The sequence below is a fragment of the Oncorhynchus kisutch genome, linkage group LG5 (assembly GCF_002021735.2).
Source record: "Oncorhynchus kisutch isolate 150728-3 linkage group LG5, Okis_V2, whole genome shotgun sequence".
Lineage (NCBI taxonomy): Eukaryota > Metazoa > Chordata > Actinopteri > Salmoniformes > Salmonidae > Oncorhynchus > Oncorhynchus kisutch.
Genome location: NC_034178.2, coordinates 1,280,929 through 1,305,828, shown reverse-complemented (window position 1 = coordinate 1,305,828; position 24,900 = coordinate 1,280,929). Strand labels below are relative to the sequence as shown.

Sequence of the window (24,900 nt, the reverse complement as noted above, 5' to 3'; positions counted from 1 at the left end):
AGAGAGAGAGAGAGAGAGAGATGTTGCTTATAACAAGGGCAAAGGCAGTTTAATTGTGGGCCAAGTCATCGAGTTTGACTTCAACACACCCGATCTGAACACTATGGTCGAGTTTCTAAGTACCAAAATGAGTCTGGGTCATGTTTGAGTTACGACACAATTAATGTCTATAATAGGGGAACTCTGTACTCTGTCAGATGGTCTGTTAATGTGTATAAAGTGTAATGTAGTGTTTGTTTTGGACATCTCCTTGGCATGCCCATTCATTTGCTGTAATATTATACATAGAGTATATTACAGTTCAATTATCACAGTTGCAGAACCCTGGATGAAACCTAAACGTGTGTAAAACGGGGAACCTTTAAGAAAGTGTTTCTCTGTATGTAACTACAGTCTGCTATTCATAATGTCCTTCTAAATTCCAGGTAAATACCAGCCAACCGTAAAGAACACGTATTACTCTAATATCTAGCCTACACAAACATCAGTAGGAGTCTGTCTATAGCAGCTATTCAGGGTTGGGTTATTGTTCTTTGGAAGCCAATGAGTAAAGTTTCTTCTGGCATTATGCATCACTCTGTCGTCTTACGACAACATGTCTCAACACAACCTGGGTTATAATACAGCCACGTCATTTATAAGGGGATTACCAATCAAAGGCAACCTGATACTGATGTATTGAATTATTTATCAAGCGTTTGGTTTTAAGTCCCTATTTTCTATGTGAAAACACTAAATACAAATCATCCATAAAGATTTTGGCATGTAGGTGTTCATTTCAAGATCATTCATTCACCACCTTGAGGAGCCTTTCTGAGGAGCGTGCTCAGCTCTTGTGTGTGTGTGTGAGTGTGTGTGTGTGGTTGTGTGTATCCGTGTGTGTGTATATGTGCATACATGTGTGTTTACCTGCCTTTGCTCATGTATGTTTGTTAAGTGTTGAGAAACAGAGCAACAAACAGACCTTTCTCGTTCCTGCTCCAGCAGGTTGGTGAACTCGTCACTCTTCCTCATGAAGTCTCCATGGTTCCTCTTCTCGTCGTCCAGCTTGTACAGGGCACGCTTGTGGGACTGCTCAGTCAGCAGCAGCTGCTCCAGCATGCGACGGTGGGTCTCCCTCTGCTTCTCCACCAGCTTGTCCAGCTAGGAGAGACCAGAGCGTTTACTGACCACTCCAAATACACTTCCTGTCACCTCTATGTGAGGTGGTATCGGATGTATTAATGTATTTTCAAATGTGATTGTCCAAGTCATGAGACAAAAACACAAAAATGTATCTTTGAACCTACAAAGTAGCTACTTCATATACATTTTAGCAGACTCTTATCCACAGCAACTTACAGGAGCAATTAGGGTTAAGTGCCTTGCTCACGGGCACATCAACAGATTTTTCACCTAGTCGGCTTGGGGATTCGAACCAGCGACCTTTCTGTTACTGGCCCAACGCTCTTAACCGCTAGGCTACCTGCCACCCATATACTGTAGCTGAAGTCTCAACACTTCCAAGTCGTCTTATCAGGGTGCTACACTTCACTGACCCCAGACTTTACTGAGCTGCTGTATTGAATGTTGAGGCTGTGTTACCTCAGCCATGGGCCTCTCGTAGATGTCCTCCTGGAAGCTCTCAGCCTTGCTCTGGACAGTGTCTCTCTGCAGGGCCTGAAGGACCTTCTGTGGGGTGACAAACCCATACTGGGCCTCCAAGAGGGCCAAGTCAATCTTCTCAGCCTTTAACACCGTGATCACCTCATCTCTGGCCTGTGGTATGGGGGAGAGAGAGAGGGAGAGAGAAGAGGACACAGTTCTATGAGCATGATAGCTTGACTACCCATTGTTTAGTATTACCAAAAGCTAGACTACCCATGGTTCAGTATTACAAAGAAGCATGTCCTATAGCTAGACTACCCATGGTTTAGTATTACCAAGAAGCCAAGTGATCTGCCTCTCCTCACCAGATAACCCAGAACCAGCCAAACCCTTGCCCAGTCTCCTAGTCTCTCCTCACCAAACAACCCAAAACCATCCAAACCCTGGCCAGTCCCACAGTCTCTCCTCACCAAACAACCCAGAACCATCCAAACCCTGGCCAGTCCCACAGTCTCTCCTCACCAAACAACCCAGAACCATCCAAACCCTGGCCAGTCCCACAGTCTCTCCTCATCAAACAACCCAAAACCATCCAAACCCTGGCCAGTCCCACAGTCTCTCCTCACCAAACAACCCAGAACCATCCAAACCCTGGCCAGTCCCACAGTCTCTCCTCACCTGCAGTTCTCCTTCTAGCATGGAGAGAAGGAACAGAAGGTCATCCCGGGAGAGGTCCCTGGTCTTCCCGCCTGCTGCCTTCTCCCTCCGACTGTTACTGCTGCCACTGCCACTGCTGCCACTGCCCTCCTTTTCCTTCCTCTGGACAGTGCCTGTGTTTGTGCCTGTGTCATCAGGGGGCTCCCTGTGCCTGGCCCGTCCTGCACCCCTGCCCTGGGGCTCCTCACGTTCTGTGGCCCGCCGCTGTGATCGTGCCTGGTGCTGAGCCAGCTTGGCCTTTGCTGTGTCCTCTAGGCTGTTGCTACGGGAACGCATGGTTTTTTACCTGCAGGGGGAACAGGAAGGAACATAGTGGAAGGAGATTGATAGATGGGTTGGGGTGGGGTTGGGTGTAGCCGTGGGGTAAAGGGTTGGTGGGTTGAGGCAGGCGACAGCTGTGTGAAGGGAGTGATTTGTTTTATTCAGCCCCGAAGCTCAGTCGTCCAGGCTCTGTATCATTGTGGTTTGGTTAAATCACTGACTCATGACAATGATGAAGCCATGAATGGTCCGACAGTCTTAAGCTCCATTCACTGTGTCATTTATCGTTTTCTGCGTTATATAGTAGCGGGAAAGGTAGACGTGCACCTTGATGAAAAAGTGATTGTGAATACAAATCCTTAATAGGCATAGGCCAATCTCTGTTCTGTGTGTTTGATCTGAGGATGAAAAGAAAAACGCCTTGAATCATTCATTACATCACCAGTTGTATTAGTGGCCTGGCTGACAGTTTATGAGTAAGAGGGATAGCTGTTTGACTGCATATGTACACATGCAAGGCACGGAATGATTCGGGGATGATGTCATCGCCGCAAGCAGCAGTCTGCTTGAACAGATCTAAACTCAGAGATCTGGGCTCCAGGCGAGAGCAGAGAACAGCCATATCCGTTAGTGAGGGTTTGCTTACACCATCACAATGCACTCGTCCCAGGAGGATAGCGTGTAATTCCGTAAACCTTCATCAGGGTTCTGTTGATGAGTAAACTGTGCCACAGTAGACACTAAAGCAATCAGGCCCTGTTTGGCCCTAATGGATTGCAGCTATTACTCACAGTTAGTCTTGCAACATTTGAGTTGTTCAAACAGACAAAGGGCACAGCTGGGATCCAGGTCGACAAGGAGCTGGTTAAAGAGTTCAACCCGGGTCACTGTCTTTGGCTGTCCCCATAGGAGAACCCTTTGAAGAACCCTTTTTGGTTCCATGAAGAACCATTTCCACAGAGAGTTCTACATGGAACCCAAAAGGGTTCTACCTGGAACCAAAAAGGGTTCTCCTATGGGGACAGCCGAAGAAACCTTTTTTCTAAGTGTGTACTGCCAAAGTGCCTTACCTGACGATTGCAGAGTGCTCAGTGAGTGTATAATAATATCTAACAATCTCTTTGATTGACTGTCATGAGAACTCAGATATGCCCCAGTGTTCTCTGCTGTGCTGTGTGTGTTTGTGTGAGACTGAAAGAGCTGGCTGGAGTGGAGCGTCTGGCATGTCTCCATATCAACTCTGGCTGTTGTTCGCTCACTTCCCTGACAAAGCTGTGTGTTTTGAGAGTAAACATTGCCGAGGGCCCACGCTACTGGTCAGTGTTGGGTTTGACAGTCACACAGGCTGTCCTGTTCCATGACTGTAATGGTTGGACGTAGGAGTGCTGGGAAACCTATACTGTGAGAGAACTTCTGTTTAGAACCTCTCACTGGGAGAATCTAGGATTCCAATCCTAGGCTGGATCACTCCCTTTGGCACATCTATACTGGCTTTGTACACTACTTTCAGAGAAACGTTGGTAACACTTTATTTTTAGAGCCTACTTTCCTTTGGAAGCTCTCACCTATTTCACTCCCTCCAGATCATGTTATAGTCCAACAATAAAGTAAACAAAAACTAACAAGAATGTGCAAAGAGACCTTTGCTGGAAAGTACCAGTTATTCAAGCAAGCCAAATGAAAGCACGGTTTGAGATGATGATGTTTTTGGAATTATCTCTGAACTTCTCAGAATAGCAACAAAACAAAAACACCAGTTATGGAACTGCTGATGTAGTCTATGTTTTTACTGTTGCTGATGTAGTCTATGTATGAACTGTTAACATGGTTTTTACTGTTGCTGATGTAGTCTATGTATGAACTGTTAACATGGTTTTTACTGTTGTGATGTAGTCTATGTATGAACTGTTAACATGGTTTTTACTGTTGCTGATGTCGTCTATGTATGAACTGTTAACATGGTTTTTACTGTTGCTGATGTAGTCTATGTATGAACTGTTAACATGGTTTTTACTGTTGCTGATGTAGTCTATGTATGAACTGTGAACATGGTTTTTACTGTTGTGATGTAGTCTATGTATGAACTGTTAACATGGTTTTTACTGTTGCTGATGTAGTCTATGTATGAACTGTGAACATGGTTTTTACTGTTGCTGATGTAGTCTATGTATGAACTGTGAACATGGTTTTTACTGTTGTGATGTAGTCTATGTATGAACTGTTAACATGGTTTTTACTGTTGTGATGTAGTCTATGTATGAACTGTGAACATGGTTTTTACTGTTGTGATGTAGTCTATGTATGAACTGTTAACATGGTTTTTACTGTTGTGATGTAGTCTATGTATGAACTATGAACATGGTTTTTACTGTTGCTGATGTAGTCTATGTATGAACTGTTAACATGGTTTTTACTGTTGTGATGTAGTCTATGTATGAACTGTTAACATGGTTTTTACTGTTGTGATGTAGTCTATGTATGAACTATCAACATGGTTTTTACTGTTGCTGATGTAGTCTATGTATGAACTGTTAACATGGTTTTTACTGTTGTGATGTAGTCTATGTATGAACTATGAACATGGTTTTTACTGTTGCTGATGTAGTCTATGTATGAACTGTGAACATGGTTTTTACTGTTGTGATGTAGTCTATGTATGAACTGTTAACATGGTTTTTACTGTTGTGATGTAGTCTATGTATGAACTATGAACATGGTTTTTACTGTTGCTGATGTAGTCTATGTATGAACTGTGAACATGGTTTTTACTGTTGCTGATGTAGTCTATGTATGAACTGTTAACATGGTTTTTACTGTTGTGATGTAGTCTATGTATGAACTGTGAACATGGTTTTTACTGTTGTGATGTAGTCTATGTATGAACTGTGAACATGGTTTTTAATGTTGCTGCGTACGCTAGGTACGAAACCACAAACATAGTTTGTCGATGAGCATACTTTGTTTTGCTGCCTGTCAGCTTGGCCAAGGTGTGAAGAGGAATCTGCCAGAACACAATTAGTTAGTCACCATATGAGGTAAGAGCCCTTACATGGCCTCTTCTACTGCTAATGATGATGAGGTGCACCACAATTTTATTATTTTACCAGAACATTCCCTCCTCTATAGTGTTCTGAACAGCAAACAACAATCTTCACAACAATCTTATACCTTTATTTAACCAGGCAAGTCAGTTAATAACACATTCTTATTTACAATGACGGCCTAGGAACAGTGGGTTAACTGCCTTGTTCAGGGGCAGAACGACAGATTTTCACCTTGTCAGCTCAGGGATTCCAATCTTGCAACCGTACAGTTAACTAGTCCAACGCTCTAACCATTGCACTCCACGAGTAGCCTGTCTGTTACGGGAATGCAGTAAGCCAAGGTAAATTGCTAGCTAGCATTAAACTTATCTTATAAAAAACAATCAATCATAATCACTAGTTTTAACTACTAATCCAGTTTAGCAGGCAATATTAACCAGGTGAAATTGTGTCATTTCTCTTGCGTTCATTGCACGCAGAGTCAGGGTATATGCAACAGTTTGGGCTGCCTGGCTCATTGCGAACTAATTTGCCAGAATTTTACGTAATTATGACATAACATTGAAGGTTGTGCAATGTAACAAGAATATTTAGACTTAGGGATGCCACCCATTAGATAAAATACCGTACGGTTCCGTATTTCACTGAAATAATAAACGTTTTGTTTTTGAAATGATAGTTTCCAGATTCTATCATATTAATGACCAAAGGCTCGTATTTCTGTGTGTTATTATGTTATAATTAAGTCTGATTTGACAGAGCAGTCTGACTGAGCAGCAGCAGGCCCGTAATCATTAATTCAAATAGCACTTTAGTGCGTTTTGCCAGCAGCTCTTCGCAATTTTTTTTAGCTGTTTATGACTTCAAGCCTATCAGCTGGTGTAACCAATGTGAAATGGCTAGCTAGTTATTTTTTTATTTACCTTTATTTAACTAGGCATGTCAGTTAAGAACAAATTCTTATTTTCAATGACGGCCTAGGAACAGTGGGTTAACTGCCTGTTCAGGTCCAGAACGACAGCTTTGTACCTTGTCAGCTCGGGGATATGAACTTGCAACCTTTCGGTTACTAGTCCAATGCTCTAACCACTAGGCTACCCTGGGTGTGCGCTAATACCGTTTCAAACGTCACTCGCTTTTAGATTTGGAGTAGTTATGCAAGGGCCGTGGCTTTTGTGGAGCGATGGGTGACGATGCTTCAAGTGTGGCTGTTGTCGATGTGTTCCTGGTTCGAGCCCAGGTAGGGGCGAGGAGGGTGACGGAAGCTATACTGTTACACTGGCAATACTAGTGCCTATAAGAACATCCAATAGTCAAAGGTATATGAAATACAAATGGTATAGAGAGAAATAGTCCTATAAATACTATATTAACTACAACCTAAAACCTCTTACCTTGGCATATTGAAGTCTCATGTTAAAAGGAACCACCAACTTTTATATGTTCTCATGTTCTGAGCAAGGAACTTAAACGTTAGCTTTTTTACATGGCACATATTTTACATGGCACACATTTTTACATGGCACATATTGCATATTGGCACATATTACTTTCTTCTCCAACACTTTGTTTTTGCATTATTTAAACCAAATTGAACATGTTTCATTATTTATTTGAGGCTTATTTATTTGATGTTATTGATGTATCATATTAAGTTAAAATAAGTGTAAATTCAGTATTATTGTTTATTTACAAAAAAAAATATCGGTATCGGTATCAGCGCTGAAAAATCATAATCGGTAGACCTCTACCCCAGAATGTACCTTTAAAGTCAACTCACCTACAACTGTATAAGGAAGGTGATTGTTATGAAATACTGATACACTACAGTAAACCCAATGGGCAAAACTGGTTGAATCAATGTTGTTTCCACGTCATTTCAACCAAAAATGTCTATGCAATGACGTTCAATCAACGTGGAAAACTGATAGGATTTGCAAAAAGTAATCAACGTCAGGGTATTTCGTCTTCTTTTTGTTTACCCACCTTTCAACCTAAATCCAATGATATGGTGAAATGTTTTGTTTAACTCACATTAGTTGACAACTCAACCTAATGTAAATCAAATCTAGATGTTGAACTGATGTCTGTGGCCAGTGGGAACACTGAAGAAAGCACAATGCCATGACAGTCTTCTCCCCCTCCATGTAGTAAACTGACCAGACTAGTTTGATATTCATACTCTGTGACACTATGAATGAAAGAGTTTGTAACGTGTGTGAATCTGCCCAGAGAGATTACATTTAATCATGATTTGTTCTACTACTAATCTGGCCAGCTGAACATCACACAGGGTGAGTCCCAAATGGCCCCGTACTAACAACATAGTGCACTACCTTTGACCAGAGCCCAATAGGCCCCGGTCAAAAGTAGTGCAACGCATAGGGAATAGGTTACAATTTGGGAAGCAAACACAGTCATTGTGTCAAACCGACTCAGGCAATTTACATCTCATTGTCTCAGTCTTCTACAGGTCCACAATAGGAGCAGGATCACAGCCAAAATGTGATGTAATGATAAACAGCACTTCATACTGTTTGCAGAGGATTAGCTATTGCTTTGGCAGAGAGGACATTACCATATGCACGCAACATGGATTCATGCTTGTGCATGTCTATAGGCCTATACCTTGCATTTGAAGTAATATCAGTACACACACACACACACATGATACTACCTAGTACAGGTAGGTACTGTAGATACTCTATAGCCAGTACACAAAGCTTGCCTGAAAGACCTGTAACATATCTGTAACATACCTATAACACAGTCATCTTTCCTCAACACAGACGTTTGACAAGTATCCTGACATGCTGATGTGATTATTACCAGAGTAATGACCTAGGAAAGAGTGCTGTGAGTTTGGGGGGATGTGAGGTTGGGTTTATAAGGCTGCACTGTGCCCTCGGCTTGATGAGGTCACAGACCTGGCAGAACTAGACTCAGGCTCTCTCTTACTGAATGGAAACAAAGTTTGTCAAAGGCGCCTGTCCTTTATATTGATGCCTTGCCTGCCTCTCACTCTCTCTCTGACGTGCTTAATTATCCAAAGTAATAGTTCTCTCTCTCTCTCTCTCTCTCTCTCTCTCTCTCTCTCGCTCTCTCTTTCTCTCTCTCTCTCTCTACAGGAGCTGCTGCTTGTAATTCAGACTGTAGTCTGCTCTTACATACAGTTGAAGTCAGAGGTTTACATACACTTTACACAGGTTGGAGTCGTTTTTCAACCACTCCACAAATGTCTTGTTAACAAACTATAGTTTTGGCAAGTTGGTTAGGACATCCACAATTTTTCCAACAATTGTTTACAGACAGATTTCACTTATAATTCACTGTATCATAATTCCAGTGGGTCAGAAGTTTACATACATTAAATTGACTGTGCCATTAAAGAGCTTGGAAAATTCCAGGAAATTATGTCATGGTCATCTGCCTGATTGGCCAGATCAATGAATACGGCTGCACAGTAATGTTTTTTATTGATGGCGGTTAAGATATCGTTTAGGACCTTGAGCGTGGCTGAGGTGCACCCATGACCAGCTCTGAAACCAGATTGCATAGCAGAGAGGGTGGGGTGAGATTCTAAATGGTCGGTAATCTGTTTGTTGACTTGGCTTTTGAAGACCTTAGAAAGGGAGGGTAGGATAGATATAGGTCTGTAGCATTTTGGGTCAAGAGTGTCCCCCCTTTTGAAGAGGAGGATGACCGCAGCTGCTTTCCAATCTTTGGGAATCTCAGACGACACGAAAGAGAGGTTGAACAGGCTAGTAATAAGGGTGGCAACAGTTTTGGCAGATAATTTTAGAAAGAAAGGGTCCAGATTGTCTAGCCCGGCTAGATTTGTGGGGGTCCAGATTTTGCCTGTCTTTCAGAACATCAGCTGACTGGATTTGGGAGAAGGAGAAATGGGGAAGGCTTGGGCGAGTTGCTGTGGAGGGTGCAGTGCTGTTGACCGGGGTAGGGGTAGCCAGGTGGAAAGCATGGCCAGCTGTAGAAAAATGTTTATTGAAATTCTCAATTATAGTGGATTTATCAGTGGTGACAGTGTTTCCTATCTTCAGTGCAGTGGGCAGCTGGGAGGAGGTGTTATTTTTCTCCATGGACTTTACAGTGTCCCAGAACTTTTTTGAGTTAGTGTTGCAGGAAGCAAATTTCAGCTTGAAAAAGCTAGCCTTGGCTTTTCTAACTGCCTGTGTATAATGGTTTCTAGCTTCCCTGAAAAGCTGCATATCACGGGGGCTGTTCGCTGCTAATGCAGAACGCCATAGGATGTTTTTGTGTTGGTTAAGGGCAGTCAGATCTGGGGTGAACCAAGGGCTATATCTGTTCCTGGTTCTAAATTTCTTGAATGGGGCATGCTTATTTAGGAATGCATTTAAAAAAATAACCAGGCATCCTCTACTGACGGGATGAGATCAATATCCTTCCAGGATACCCCGGCCAGGTCGATTAGAAAGGCCTGCTCGCTGAAGTGTTTCAGGGAGCATTTGACAGTGATGTGTGGGCAGAACTGAAAAAGCGTGTGCGAGCAAGGAGGCCTACAAACCTGACTCAGTTACACCAGCTCTGTCAGGAGAAATGAGCCAAAATTCACCCAACTTATGCTACCCGAAACATTTGACCCAAGTTAAACAATTTAAAGGCAATGCTACCAAATACTAATTGAGTGTATGTAAACTTCTGACCCACTGGAAATGTGATGAAAGAAATAAAAGCTGAAATAAATAATTCTACTATTATTCTGACATTTCACATTCTTAAAATTGGGTTTAAATGTATTTGGTTAAGGTGTATGTAAACTTCCGACTTCAACTGTACATTCCTTGGTGACGATTAAATCTTGATGATTATAGGCGACACACATAGTGGACCTGGCAGACAAAACCCATCCTCCCATGAAACCTCTCTGCTCTCCAGACCCTGACCGTGGGCCCTGTCCCACATGGACCCACACCACCTGAAACACTTGTTTGAGTAACGCAGACGGATATTGTATTTCAAGCCCACTCTACACATTCCATAGACCGCAATGTATTTACCATTAACTTATTTCTTACCAGAAGTCAGTCCATGGTCTTTAAAATAAGTATTTTCTGTCCCGGTATACTGATAGGGTTATGGTGATGACTTCACTTTACGTTCGTGGGGAGGAGGCTGTTAAACAGAGGGGTCAAAAGGTGAGGATGCAGGTGTGCTTTTAACACACTCCTCTTTTTCCCTTGCACACACATACAAACACACACACACACACACATGATATGCACACACATGTATGCAATGCACATACCAAGATGCACACAGACAATTACCTCTTAGATCACTGAGATTCTCCTGATCTGTATTTTTCTCTTTCATATTAATTATTTGTGTTTTTTGGATCAGACATGATGTATTTTAGCACAATTTCCACAAAACTCTCATTACCGCAACAGTTTTCAAAGTCCAAGAAAGATATAAACAAAGGGCTGTTGGAAAATAAGAACCTCATCCTGAAGGCATATAAGCAAAAAACATCTTAACTAAGGACTAGATGACGCATTGTGGGGGAATAAAACTTTATTGAAAAACTGATTGGAGATTTTACAGGAATTTGAAAAAGTGTTATGGTAATGAGACCTGTTCACAAAACGCTGTGTTTGTATGTAATAAATATTATAGTTTTATGTACACTTCAGCTAGTATACAGTACCTTTATAAACAAACTACAGCAACATATTTGGTGTTTTATTGAAATAAATTAGCTATAGCTATAGGCTAGACTCTAATCCCTCTGTTTAGATATCCGGTGTAGGTTACCCTCTAATCCATCTGTTTAGATACCCAGCTAGAGGTTACCCTCTAATCCCTCTGTTTAGATATCTGATCATATAGGTTACCCTCTAATCCATCTGTTTAGATATCTGATCATATAGGCTACCCTCTAATCCATCTGTTTAGATATCTGATCATATAGGCTACCCTCTAATCCATCTGTTTAGATATCTGATTCCATAGGTTACCCTTTAACCCATCTGTTTAGATATCTGATCATATAGGCTACCCTCTAATCCCTCTGTTTAGATATCTGATCATATAGGTTACCCTCTAATCCATCTGTTTAGATATCTAGCTATAGGCTACCCTCTAATCCCTCTGTTTAGATATCTGATCATATAGGCTACCCTCTAATCCATCTGTTTAGATATCTGATCATTTAGGCTACCCTCTAATCCATCTGTTTAGATATCTGATCATATATGCTACCCTCTAATCCATCTGTTTAGATATCTGATCATATAGGCTACCCTCTAATCCCTCTGTTTAGATAGCTGATCATATAGGTTACCCTCTAATCCCTCTGTTTAGATATCTGATCATATAGGTTACCCTCTAATCCATCTGTTTAGATATCTAGCTATAGGCTACCCTCTAATCCCTCTGTTTAGATATCTGATCATATAGGCTACCCTCTAATCCCTCTGTTTAGATAGCTGATCATATAGGTTACCCTCTAATCCCTCTGTTTAGATATCTGATCATATAGGTTACCCTCTAATCCCTCTGTTTAGATATCTGATCATATAGGTTACCCTCTAATCCCTCTGTTTAGATATCTGATCATATAGGCTACCCTCTAATCCCTCTGTTTAGATAGCTGATCATATAGGTTACCCTCTAATCCCTCTGTTTAGATATCTGATCATATAGGTTACCCTCTAATCCCTCTGTTTAGATATCTGATCATACAGTGGGGCAAAAAAGTATTTAGTATTTATTTCATCATAGGTACACTTCAACTATGACAGACAAAATGAGGGAAAAAAATCACATTGTAGGATTTTTTATGAATTTATTTGCAAATTATGGTGGAAAATAAGTATTTGGTCACCTACAAACAAGCAAGATTTCTGGCTCTCACAGACCTGTAACTTCTTCTTTAAGAGGCTCCTCTGTCCTCCACTCGTTACCTGTATTAATGGCACCTGTTTGAACTTGTTATCAGTATAAAAGACACCTGTCCACAACCTTAAACAGTCACACTCCAAACTCCACTATGGCCAAGACCAAAGAGCTGTCAAAGGACACCAGAAACAAAATTGTAGACCTGCACCAGGCTGGGAAGACTGAATCTGCAATAGGTAAGCAGCTTGGTTTGAAGAAATCAACTGTGGGAGCAATTATTAGGAAATGGAAGACATACAAGACCACTGATAATCTCCCTCGATCTGGGTCACCACGCAAGATCTTACCCTGTGGGGTCAAAATGATCACAAGAACGGTGAGCAAAAATCCCAGAACCACACGGGGGGGACCTAGTGAATGACCTGCAGAGAGCTGGGACCAAAGTAACAAAGCCTACCATCAGTAACACACTACGCCGCCAGGGACTCAAATCCTGCAGTGCCAGACGTGTCCCCCTGCTTAAGCCAGTACATGTCCAGGCCCGTCTGAAGTTTGCTAGAGAGCCCTTGGATTATCCAGAAGAAGATTGGGAGAATGTCATATAGTCAGATGAAACCAAAATATAACTTTTTGGTTAAAACTCAAATCGTCGTGTTTGGAGGACAAAGAATGCTGAGTTGCATCCAAAGAACACCATACCTACTGTGAAGCATGGGGGTGGAAACATCATGCTTTGGGGCTGTTTTTCTGCAAAAGGACCAGGACGACTGATCCGTGTAAAGGAAAGAATGAATGGGGCCATATATCGTGAGATTTTGAGTGAAAACCTCCTTCCATCAGCAAGGGCATTGAAGATGAAACGTGGCTGGGTCTTTCAGCATGACAATGATCCCAAACACACCGCCCGGGCAACGAAGGAGTGGCTTCGTAAGAAGCACTTCAAGGTCCTGGAGTGGCCTAGCCAGTCTCCAGATCTCAGCCCCATAGAAAATCTTTGGAGGGAGTTGAAAGTCCGTGTTGCCCAGCAACAGCCCCAAAACATCACTGCTCTAGAGGAGATCTGCATGGAGGAAAGGGCCATAATACCAGCAACAGTGTGTGAAAACCTTGTGAAGACTTACAGAAAACGTTTGACCTCTGTCATTGCCAACAAAGGGTATATAACAAAGTATTGAGATAAACTTTTGTTATTGACCAAATACTTATTTTCCACCATAATTTGCAAATAAATTCTTTAAAAATCCTACAATGTGATTTTCTGGATTTTTTTTCTTATTATTTTGTCTGTCATAGTTGAAGTGTACCTATGATGAAAATTACAGGCCTCTCTCATCTTTTTAAGTGGGAGAACTTGCACAATTGGTGGCTGACTAAATACTTTTTTGCCCCACTGTATATGCTACCCTCGAATCCATCTGTTTAGATATCTGATCATTTAGGCTACCCTCTAATCCATCTGTTTAGATATCTAACTATAGGCTACCCTCTAATCCATCTGTTTAGATATCTAACTATAGGCTACCCTCTAATCCATCTGTTTAGATATCTAACTATAGGTTACCCTCTAATCTATCTGTTTAGATATCTGATCATATAGGCTAGTCTCTAATCCCTCTGTTTGGATATCTGATCATATAGGCTAGTCTCTAATCACTCTGTTTAGATAACACACCACAGTCAACTGATCCTGAAATCTCTAAAACACAGTTGTCAAACTCATTCTACAGAGGACCAAGTGTTTGCGTGTTTTCGCTCCTCCCTTGTACATGATGTTGAATTAAGGTCATTATTTAATAAGGAACTCCCCACACCTTGTTGACTAGGTCTTAATTGAAAGAGGAAACCAAAAACCAGCAGACACTAGGCCCTCCATGGAATGAGTTTGACACCCCTGATGTAGGGGTGTCAGCTGATTGACACCATGATACATCCAACACACAGAGTTACATCACTTTTATCAGCCATTTCAGCACTTGCATTTGTACTCTTTAATTGCACATTCCAGTGTTCTATTTCCATAGTGTAGGGTATAGCATTTTTCTCAGGAGACATGATCAGGAACTAGAGAGGTCAAAGAATAGGACAGACAGTATGGTATGCAACAACACAATGTACTGTAAGTCTAGGAAAGAGAGCACTAGAAAGTCACTGCGATGTAAAACCAGATCGGATTACTCTTCTCCTCTCTCTCTCTTTCAGACTCAGAGCATTGTGTAAGAAGACTGAATGCAGGCAGGGGTGGATAAATAATCATTCACGTCAGTTGTTCAACTATGTAATCGTAGATGACCTTTTTGTGCAATGATTTACGAGAGCTATCTCTTATTTGTTACTGGATGTTATCCCTCCAGTCTAAATGCCGGAGGTAACAGATTCCCATCCTCAGTTTGTTAAGACTGTTAGTATTCTCTGCTTCACATTGTATTGTTGTTTATCACAATGGGACAATGGGAGATTCATCCCTGCCTATCCTCTCAGACTTGACCTATGCACTGACACAGACAAAAACAGACACAGACACCGGTGTGTGTACGTTGTGGTCTCCTAGTGTGATACAGTACAGTTAGCAGCCAAGGCATAACCTAGTGATACAGTACAGTTAGCAGCCGATATGTAACTTAGTGATACAGGACAGTTAGCAGCCGATGTGTAACCTAGTGATACAGGACAGTTAGCAGCCGATGTGTAACCTAGTGATACAGGACAGTTAGCAGCCGCGGCGTAACCTAGTGATACAGGACAGTTAGCAGCCGATGTGTAACCTAGTGATACAGGACAGTTAGCAGCTGAGGTATAACCTAGTGATACAGGACAGTTAGCAGCCGATGTGTAACCTAGTGATACAGGACAGTTAGCAGCTGAGGTATAACCTAGTGATACAGTACAGTTAGCAGCCGATGTGTAACCTAGTGATACAGGACAGTTAGCAGCCGATGTGTAACCTAGTGATACAGGACAGTTAGCAGCCGATGTGTAACCTAGTGATACAGGACAGTTAGCAGCCGATGTGTAACCTAGTGATACAGGACAGATAGCAGCCGATGTATAACCTAGTGATACAGGACAGTTAGCAGCTGAGGTATAACCTAGTGATACAGGACAGTTAGCAGCCGGTGTAACCTAGTGATACAGGACAGTTAGCAGCCGATGTGTAACCTAGTGATACAGGACAGTTAGCAGCCGATGTGTAACCTAGTGATACATGACAGTTAGCAGCTGAGGCATAACCTAGTGATACAGGACAGTTAGCAGCCGATGTGTAACCTAGTGATACAGGACAGTTAGCAGCCACGGCGTAACCTAGTGATACAGGACAGTTAGCAGCCGATGTGTAACCTAGTGATACAGGACAGTTAGCAGCTGAAGCATGACCTAGTGATACAGTACAGTTAGCAGCCGATGTGTAACCTAGTGATACAGGACAGTTAGCAGCCGCGGCGTAACCTAGTGATACAGGACAGTTAGCAGCCGATGTGTAACCTAGTGATACAGGACAGTTAGCAGCTGAAGCATGACCTAGTGATACAGTACAGTTAGCAGCCGATGTGTAACCTAGTGATACAGGACAGTTAGCAGCCGATGTGTAACCTAGTGATACAGGACAGTTAGCAGCCGCGGCGTAACCTAGTGATACAGGACAGTTAGCAGCCGATGTGTAACCTAGTGATACAGGACAGTTAGCAGCTGAAGCATGACCTAGTGATACAGTACAGTTAGCAGCCGATGTGTAACCTAGTGATACAGGACAGTTAGCAGCCGATGTGTAACCTAGTGATACAGGACAGTTAGCAGCCGCGGCGTAACCTAGTGATACAGGACAGTTAGCAGCCGATGTGTAACCTAGTGATACAGGACAGTTAGCAGCCGCGGCGTAACCTAGTGATACAGGACAGTTAGCAGCCGATGTGTAACCTAGTGATACAGTACAGTTAGCAGCCGCGGCGTAACCTAGTGATACATTACAGTTAGCAGCCGCGGCGTAACCTAGTGATACAGGACAGTTAGCAGCCGCGGCGTAACCTAGTGATACAGGACAGTTAGCAGCCGATGTGTAACCTAGTGATACAGGACAGTTAGCAGCCGCGGCGTAACCTAGTGATACAGGACAGTTAGCAGCCGATGTGTAACCTAGTGATACAGGACAGTTAGCAGCCGCGGCGTAACCTAGTGATACAGGACAGTTAGCAGCCGATGTGTAACCTAGTGATACAGGACAGTTAGCAGCCGCGGCGTAACCTAGTGATACAGGACAGTTAGCAGCCGATGAGTAACCTAGTGATACAGGACAGTTAGCAGCCGCGGCGTAACCTAGTGATACAGGACAGTTAGCAGCCGCGGCGTAACCTAGTGATACAGGACAGTTAGCAGCCGCGGCGTAACCTAGTGATACAGGACAGTTAGCAGCCGCGGCGTAACCTAGTGATACAGGACAGTTAGCAGCCGATGTGTAACCTAGTGATACAGGACAGTTAGCAGCCGCGGCGTAACCTAGTGATACAGGACAGTTAGCAGCCGCGGCGTAACCTAGTGATACAGGACAGTTAGCAGCCGCGGGGTAGCCTAGTGATACAGGACAGTTAGCAGCCGCGGCGTAACCTAGTGATACAGGACAGTTAGCAGCCGCGGCGTAACCTAGTGATACAGGACAGTTAGCAGCCGCGGCGTAACCTAGTGATACAGGACAGTTAGCAGCCGCGGCGTAGCCTAGTGATACAGGACAGTTAGCAGCCGCGGCGTAACCTAGTGATACAGGACAGTTAGCAGCCGATGTGTAACCTAGTGATACAGGACAGTTAGCAGCCGCGGCGTAACCTAGTGATACAGGACAGTTAGCAGCCGCGGCGTAACCTAGTGATACAGGACAGTTAGCAGCCGCGGGGTAGCCTAGTGATACAGGACAGTTAGCAGCCGCGGCGTAACCTAGTGATACAGGACAGTTAGCAGCCGCGGCGTAACCTAGTGATACAGGACAGTTAGCAGCCGCGGCGTAACCTAGTGATACAGGACAGTTAGCAGCCGCGGCGTAGCCTAGTGATACAGGACAGTTAGCAGCCGCGGCGTAACCTAGTGATACAGGACAGTTAGCAGCCGCGGCGTAGCCTTGATGCCACCTTACTGTCCTTCTGTATTTGACCATCATCAATCATCCATGATGCTTTATACTCTACTCCATGACTCAGCTTTATCACTCTCCTAAAGTATTTCACACCAGCTCCTTGGCCCGGGACACTGTGCATACCACAGTCATGCTCGGAGTACTACCTCCTAACTGTTTATAGCTGTGCCTATGGAGTTTCTTAATCATCTGGATATTCCCATCCTGAATTCCAACATGCCAACTATCTACACTTGTTATTATGTTAAAGTTAGTGTTAATATCAGTTAGTGTTTGTGCTTGTGTGGTTACTAGCTTGTAGCGAATAAGGGCTACTTTTCTCTCCAAATACTGTGAACTTGAAAGTGAAAAAGGCCTACAGGCTTTTATTTCCAGCGCCAGCCCCTAGAAAATTAATTGTTTACAAACAGCAGGGTGATCTCCTTGGTTACGGGCAGCGATCACAGTTCAGACTCTGAGGTGGATGGGGCGCCGGGCAATAAAACCGTTCCCTGAGTTTCCTGCTACAACAGAGAACTCATTTGGGAATTCCACAACTCTGAGATAAATCAATTGCTGGCTGTAATTCCTCCATGCTGACCAGAGAGATGTTCAGGAGCGGGTCAGGCGAACAGGATGTTTTAGTACGGCCATAAAGTATGCTATTCTAAAACGTCTCTATATATGACGTTGTTGTAGACCTATATTTCCGTTGCTGTCGTGTGGGCCTATAGCAGGCAGTGTAAATACTAAGCCACAGTGCTTTGCAGTGCTCCAAGTGACGCAATCAAATCAACTTTAGTTATCTAGAGATAACCAAGTGTTGACTTTTAAATGTTTTAATTTGCAGGAGTGCCTCTTGAGATTGTCATGAGTGAACTTTAACTTTAAGTATATTGCGTCACTACATTATAATTTCTGTCACCACACCTACAGTATAGTGCATTGAATTAAAACATAACCTTCAAGCCGGCATGGCTACAACTCATACCAAGAATGATCCCAACTTCATGAGCCCCAGAGTACAGAGTAGACAAACAGTGACATATGACATGACACGTGCATTAGTGCAACACAGTCCCAAGGGTCCCCAGAAAGAGAAAGGACGAGGGGTGAAACCTGATGATGAATTACAAGACACATGAAAATACACCACAACCCTGTGCTGGATGCAAACATCCAAACCTCCTCCTCCTCGTTGAACTCCCACGCAGCAGCCAAAACAAATAGAGGAATCTGTTTAGAGTCTCAGGCCGCGCTCAAGTAGCATGACACAAGCTGTTGACAGAGGGACGAAGGGCTACGTCCCCCTGGGAGGAGAGGAAAGACAGAAAAGACACCTCTACACAGAGGTCCTGCCAGGTTTGGCTTGAGGGGTCTGTCTGGGAAGACATCCATGCGTGCGTGTGTCAGTCTGTCTGCTTATGTTGAGGTGTAGTGGTTGCCATGGGGATTATATCACATGATCTCATGGTCTGGGCCAGATGCCAAACTCCAATCCCACTTTTTATGACCGACCAGGAATGCAGAAGGACCTAGGGTTGGTGTGTGTGTGTCTGTATGTTTGTCTGTTTATGTACTGCTCTGCTCTGTAATTTTCAGTCTATAAAGTATAAACGTATTGCCTTGTATTGTACTTTTGAGCTTTGGTATTCATGAATCTGTCTCTGTCTATCTCTGTGAGTGTGCTCTTCCATACATTATATTTGATACTGACTCTTGTTTCATTAGTTGGCAATGGGGGAAAACCGCAATATCATCTTTAGCAACACACTGTACCTTTTAATTTATGCAGGTGATTTTGATGAGTGGTGTCAGGTAGTGACACCCACCACCCCCTGGTTTCACACCCTGCAGGCAGCTGACACCAGAGCCCAGGGATGAAGCTGCCAAACCCTCAGAAGTACTGACATAGACATATGTTCCTGGATTTTCCATGGATGTGTTTTTGTAGAGAGATGGGGAGACAGACACAGTATGTTTTCAGGTCATGGCCATTAATGTTGGGTCTCTTTTTACGGAATATGGTACAAAGAGCCTGGTCCCAGATCTGTGTAGATCCTCTCTGTTATGTTCGTTCATGGTGATGCCAAACATGACAACAGTAGTCAGAGCAGAGGACTTGGCTGAAGCACACTGTATATATCTGGGACAGATCTGGGACCAGGCTATTTTACAATATTTGGCTGAAGCACATACAGTATTATATGGGACCAGCAGGCTATGAAAGCGTGATGCTTTCTCAGGGAAATATCCACTTCCACCGGCCCGGAGCACTGGCATATCAACACAGCGGTTGGCAGTCACAGACAAGACTCACCGGGTTGGGTGTGAATATCTGGGATGTTCTATCACCACATGGGCCCCCCATCCCGGGGCAGAAGACACATCATGATGAACTTTACTGGTGCAGCCAGCCTGGTACTCTCCATTCCTTCCTCCATAGATAGTATAGTACTTATTTTATGTGCAATCTTATTCCATTCTTATTCATTTGTTTTCAACTAATTCTTCATTTTATTATAATAATAATTATATGTATGTATGTGTGTATGTGTGTGTGTGTGTGTGTGTGTGTGTGTGTGTGTGTGTGTGTGTGTGTGTGTGTGTGTGTGTATGTATGTATGTATGTATGTATGTATGTATGTATGTATGTATGTGTGTGTGTGTGTGTGTGTGTGTGTGTGTGTGTGTGTGTGTGTGTGTGTGTGTGTGTGTGTGTGTGTGTATATGTATGTATGTATGTATGTATGTGTGTGTGTGTGTGTGTGTGTGTATGTGTGTGTGTGTGTGTGTGTGTGTGTGTGTGTGTGTGTGTGTGTGTGTGTGTGTGTGTGTGTGTGTGTGTGTGTGTGTGTGTGTGTGTGTGTGTGTATGTGTGTGTGTATGTATGTATGTATGTACGTATGTATTTACTGTATGCATCAGCAACCACAGCTAATGAAGTCACTGAAACCGTTAACAAAGAGTTGCAGTCTGTTTTGGAATGGATGGCCAGTAATAAACCGGTCCTGAGAATCTCAAATTAAAAGCATTGTATTTGGTACTAATCATTCCCTCAACTGAACCTAGTAATGAATGGTGTGGCTGTTGAACAAGTTGAGGAGACTAAATTACTTGGCGTTACCTTAGATTGTAAACTGTCATGGTCAAAATGTATGGATTCAATGGTTGTAAAAATGAGGAGAGGTCTGTAATAAAGAGAGACTCTGCTTTTTTGACACCACACTCCAAAAAGTAAGTTCTGCAGGCTCTAGTTTTGTCTTATCTTGATTATTGTCCAGTTGCGTGGTCGAGTGCTGCAAGGAAATACCTAGTTAAGCTGCAGCTGGCCCAGAACAGAGCATCACGTCTTGCTCTTCATTGTAATCAGAGGGCTGATATAAATACTATGTATGCTAGTCACTGTTGGCTAAGAGTTGAGTAGAGACACTGCATCACTTCTTCTTTTAATAAGGAACATTAATGTGTTGAAAATCCCAAATTGTTTGCATAGTCAACTTACACACAGCTCTGAGACACACACTTACCCCACCAGACATGGCACCAGGGGTCTTTTCACAGTCCACAGGTCCAGAACAAATTAAAGAAAGTGTGCAGTATTTTATAGAGCCCTTATTGCATGGAACTCCGTTCCATCTCATATTGCTCATATAAACAGCAAACCTGGTTTAAAAAACAGATAAAGCAACACCTCACGGCACAACGCCTCTCCCCTATTTGACCTAGATAGTTATGTCTGTGTAGTTCTGTCCTTGAGCTGTTGTCTATTAATGTTCTGTATTATGTTTCATGTTTTGTGTGGGCCCCAGGAAGAGTAGCTGCTGCTTTTGAAACAGCTAATGGGGATACTAATAAAATACAAAAATACCAATCTTGGTTTCATCAGATCAGAGAATCTTGTTTCTCATGGTCTGAGAGTCTTTATGTACTTTTTGGCAAACACCAAGTGGGCTGTCATGTGCCTTTTACTGAGGAGTGGCTTCCGTCAGGCCACTCTACCATAAAGGCCTGATTGGTGGAGTGCTGCAGAGATGGTTGTCCTTCTGGAAGATTCTCCCATCTCCGCGGAGGAACTCTAGAGCTCTGTCAGAGTGACCATCAGGTTCTTGGTCACCCTGACCAAGGCCCTTCTACCCCGATTTCTCAGTTTGGCCGGGCGGCCAGCTCTAGGAAGACTCTTGGTGGTTCCAAACTTTTTCCATTTAAGGCCACTGTGTTCTTGAGGAACTTCAATGCTGCAGAAATGTTTTGGTATCCTTCCTCAGATCTGTGCCTCAACACAATCCTGTCTCGGAGCTCTACGGACAATTCCTTTGACCTCATGGCTTGGTTTTTGCTCTGATATGCGCTGTCAACTGTGGGAACTTTATATAGACAGGTGTGTGCCTTTCCAAATCATGTCCAATTAATTGACTTTACCACAGGTGGGCTCCAATCAAGTTGTAGAAACATCTCAAGGATGCTCAATGGAAACAGGATGCACCTGAGCTCAGTTTCGAGTCTCATAGCAAAGGGTCTGAATACTTATGTAAATAAGGTAGTTATGTTTTTTGTTATAAATTTGCAAAAAAAATCTAAAAACCTGTTTTCGCTTTGTGATTATGGGGTATTGTGTGTAGATTGATAAGGGAAAAATTAATCATTTAATCATTTTTAGAATACAGCTGTAAAGTAACAAAATGTTACTTTAAGGGGTCTGAATACTATGCGAATGCACTGTAAAATAATGGAATTAGGAATCTAACACAAAAAACCTTTCTGGGCTAATAATGTAAGAGATAACACAACATTTGTTTTGCAAAACTGCAAAGTTTCTTAGGAGCTAGAAGCAGAGCTGCCATGTCTGTTGGCACCATCTCATATAGCTATAGAGATGTCACTAGGCTATGTTGAGCCAGCAATGGTAATGATCGCCTGTCATAAATCGCCATGGTAAATGTTACTCTCAAATGTCTGACATACTGTAGGGCAGCCTACAGCATAAACTTGAGTTGTAGAGTTCTCTATACTGTTTTCCCATGCAGGAAGAAGAGTGCTCACTCCATAGAGTGCTCAATCCACCCCTGTGGAACCGTGGGTAGAGGATGGTGTTTGCAACTTTAGGGTTGTGGGTTCGACTCCCACGGGAGACCAGTACAAAAATGCCACACTACAGTAAGTCGCGTCTGCTAAATTACTGAAAAGTTTTTTTTTTAAATGCATTGGCCTATAAAGCTCTACATTCTGGTGATGCTTTTTACAGGATAACCTGCAGAGGGCAGCAATTTGTAACTTTTGGGACTTTGTCCTTTATTCTGCACACAAGCGCCACAGCAGCACTGAGTAAGATAACATCATTCTTAAAGGCACTATGCAGGTATCATGACCCTCCTCCCAATGAGCCTATCCTCTCTGGCAGTTCTGGGCAGAAGGCACCTGTAAACACTGATTTAGGATTAGTGACTTTTCCCGAATTCTTACCTTCACCATAAGGGAAAGAAATGCAAAGCTGACCTTAGATCAGTGTCTCTGACAAAGGACTGACAAGAACGCAGAAATGGGTAATAGGGTCCATTAGGCTGGTCATCAGGTTGTCAGTGTGTCTGATACAGCCTAGATCCCTCTGAATGGTGATTCCTCCTTTCACCACGTCCTGTAACTGTTCATGTCTAGGCCTGACTCACCCTGACCTGTCTGAGAGATCAAAGCAAATCAAATGGTATTAGTCACATGCGCCGAATACAACAGTGAAATGCTTACTTATGAGCCCCTAACCGACAGTGCAGTTAAAAAAACAACTAAAATACAAAATTAAAAGATACCTACCACTATGACCTGATGACTCCGAGTGACCTCACAACAAGTCAGTTGATTCCTTCTCATCGTCACACCAACTGAAGTATACACAACAATCCGTTTGCGGAGGTTGAAAATCCCTCTTTGTTGGGTTTTCTAATCTCTCAGTGTTTCTGGTTGACTCTTTCTGACCTTTCATCTATTTGAGAGGAGTGACACCACCTTGTAACCCTTCACAGTCTTGTCTGTTGTCTCCCCTTGAAAGGGTCTCGTATCCGTTTCTCTGGTCTATTTCTCCCATAAAAGCATGGTATGCCTCTCTGCCCAAGTTCAATCTTACAATGATAGCCTATCTATATATATCCTCAGTATTTTGGTGCTTCCAGAATCGTACGATATGGGACAATGAATGTAATGGCACTGTGTGCCAACCAATGTACCTAGAATACCAGGCCCTTTCTAAGAATCTAAGAATACTAGAATAAGTTAAGCATACTATGATCCAATTAGTCCACTTGATGTCAAAAACTTCAAGTTCCATTTTTCAGACTTTAGCCTGCAGCTTTATGCCCCCTACTGGAAAAAAGGGGAAGGAAACAAGAAGTGGAGCTCCAGTATGGAAGAGGAGAGAAGTAATGGTGGAAATTCAGCTAGACCTCCATACCATACACCCTGCATACCATACACCCTGCCCTGCATCCCATACACCCTGCATCCATCCCACTGCTGGCATGCCTCTGAAGCTAAGCAGGGTTGGCCCTAGTCGGTCCCTGGATGGGAGGGCCAGTAGGAGGCACACATTCCTCTGGTCTAAAAAACATATCCTTGTGCCACAGAGCAGTGATTGGAGACATTGCCCTGTGTAGGGTGCTGTCTTTTGGATGGAATGTTAAATGGATGTCCTGACTCTCTGTGGTCACTGAAGATCCCATGGCACTTATTGTAAGAGTAGGGGTGGTAACCCTGGTGTCCTGGCTAAATTCCCAATCTGACCCTCATACCATCATGACAATCTAATCATCCCCAGCTTCCAATTGGCTCATTCATCCTGCCTCCTTTCCCTAGTAACTATTCCCCAGGTCATTGCTGTAAATGAGAATGTGTTCTCAGTCAACATACCTGGTAAAATAAAGGTTTAAAAAAACACAGAACACATTGATGCTAGGAATGTAGACCGGTTATGTTATCAGGCAATCCTCACAGTTGAAAGGCTCATATGTGAAGAGGCCAAGTAGGTTATATTGCAATGGTCACTTCCTTCTCAGTAAACACCAGGCCTATACAAAATACCCACACGAGATTATAAAATATCACTGGATTCATTCTGCTCAGTAGGAGTCATGAAAGCCCAAAAAAAGAAAAATGGCTCCAAGAAATGTGAACCATCTCTACGCTTTGTCCTTAACATGTCCCACAGTTATAGTCTGTTGAGCAAGATGCGGCTATGGCTATTAGCCATGTTGCTAATTCGGTCCTGCTAGCTGTTGGAGTGGGGCTAGCCTAGCCTTCACGCATATATGCTCTATGGCAGTTGGAGTG

At 43.1% G+C, this 24,900-nt stretch overlaps 1 protein-coding gene across 1 annotated transcript in view; it reads right to left on the bottom strand.

The window, feature by feature from the left end:
* LOC109885441 (filamin A-interacting protein 1-like) overlaps window positions 1-24,900 on the bottom strand; it is a 75,017-nt gene that overhangs the window by 39,050 nt on the left and 11,067 nt on the right. Inside the window, exons 2-4 of the mRNA XM_031823975.1 lie at window positions 2,266-2,590; window positions 1,585-1,758; window positions 965-1,143 (exon numbers count right to left, since the gene is read on the bottom strand). Of these exons, the coding sequence (XP_031679835.1) occupies window positions 965-1,143; window positions 1,585-1,758; window positions 2,266-2,580 (668 nt within the window). The 5' untranslated portion in view covers window positions 2,581-2,590. The remainder of the gene's footprint in view (window positions 1-964; window positions 1,144-1,584; window positions 1,759-2,265; window positions 2,591-24,900) is intronic.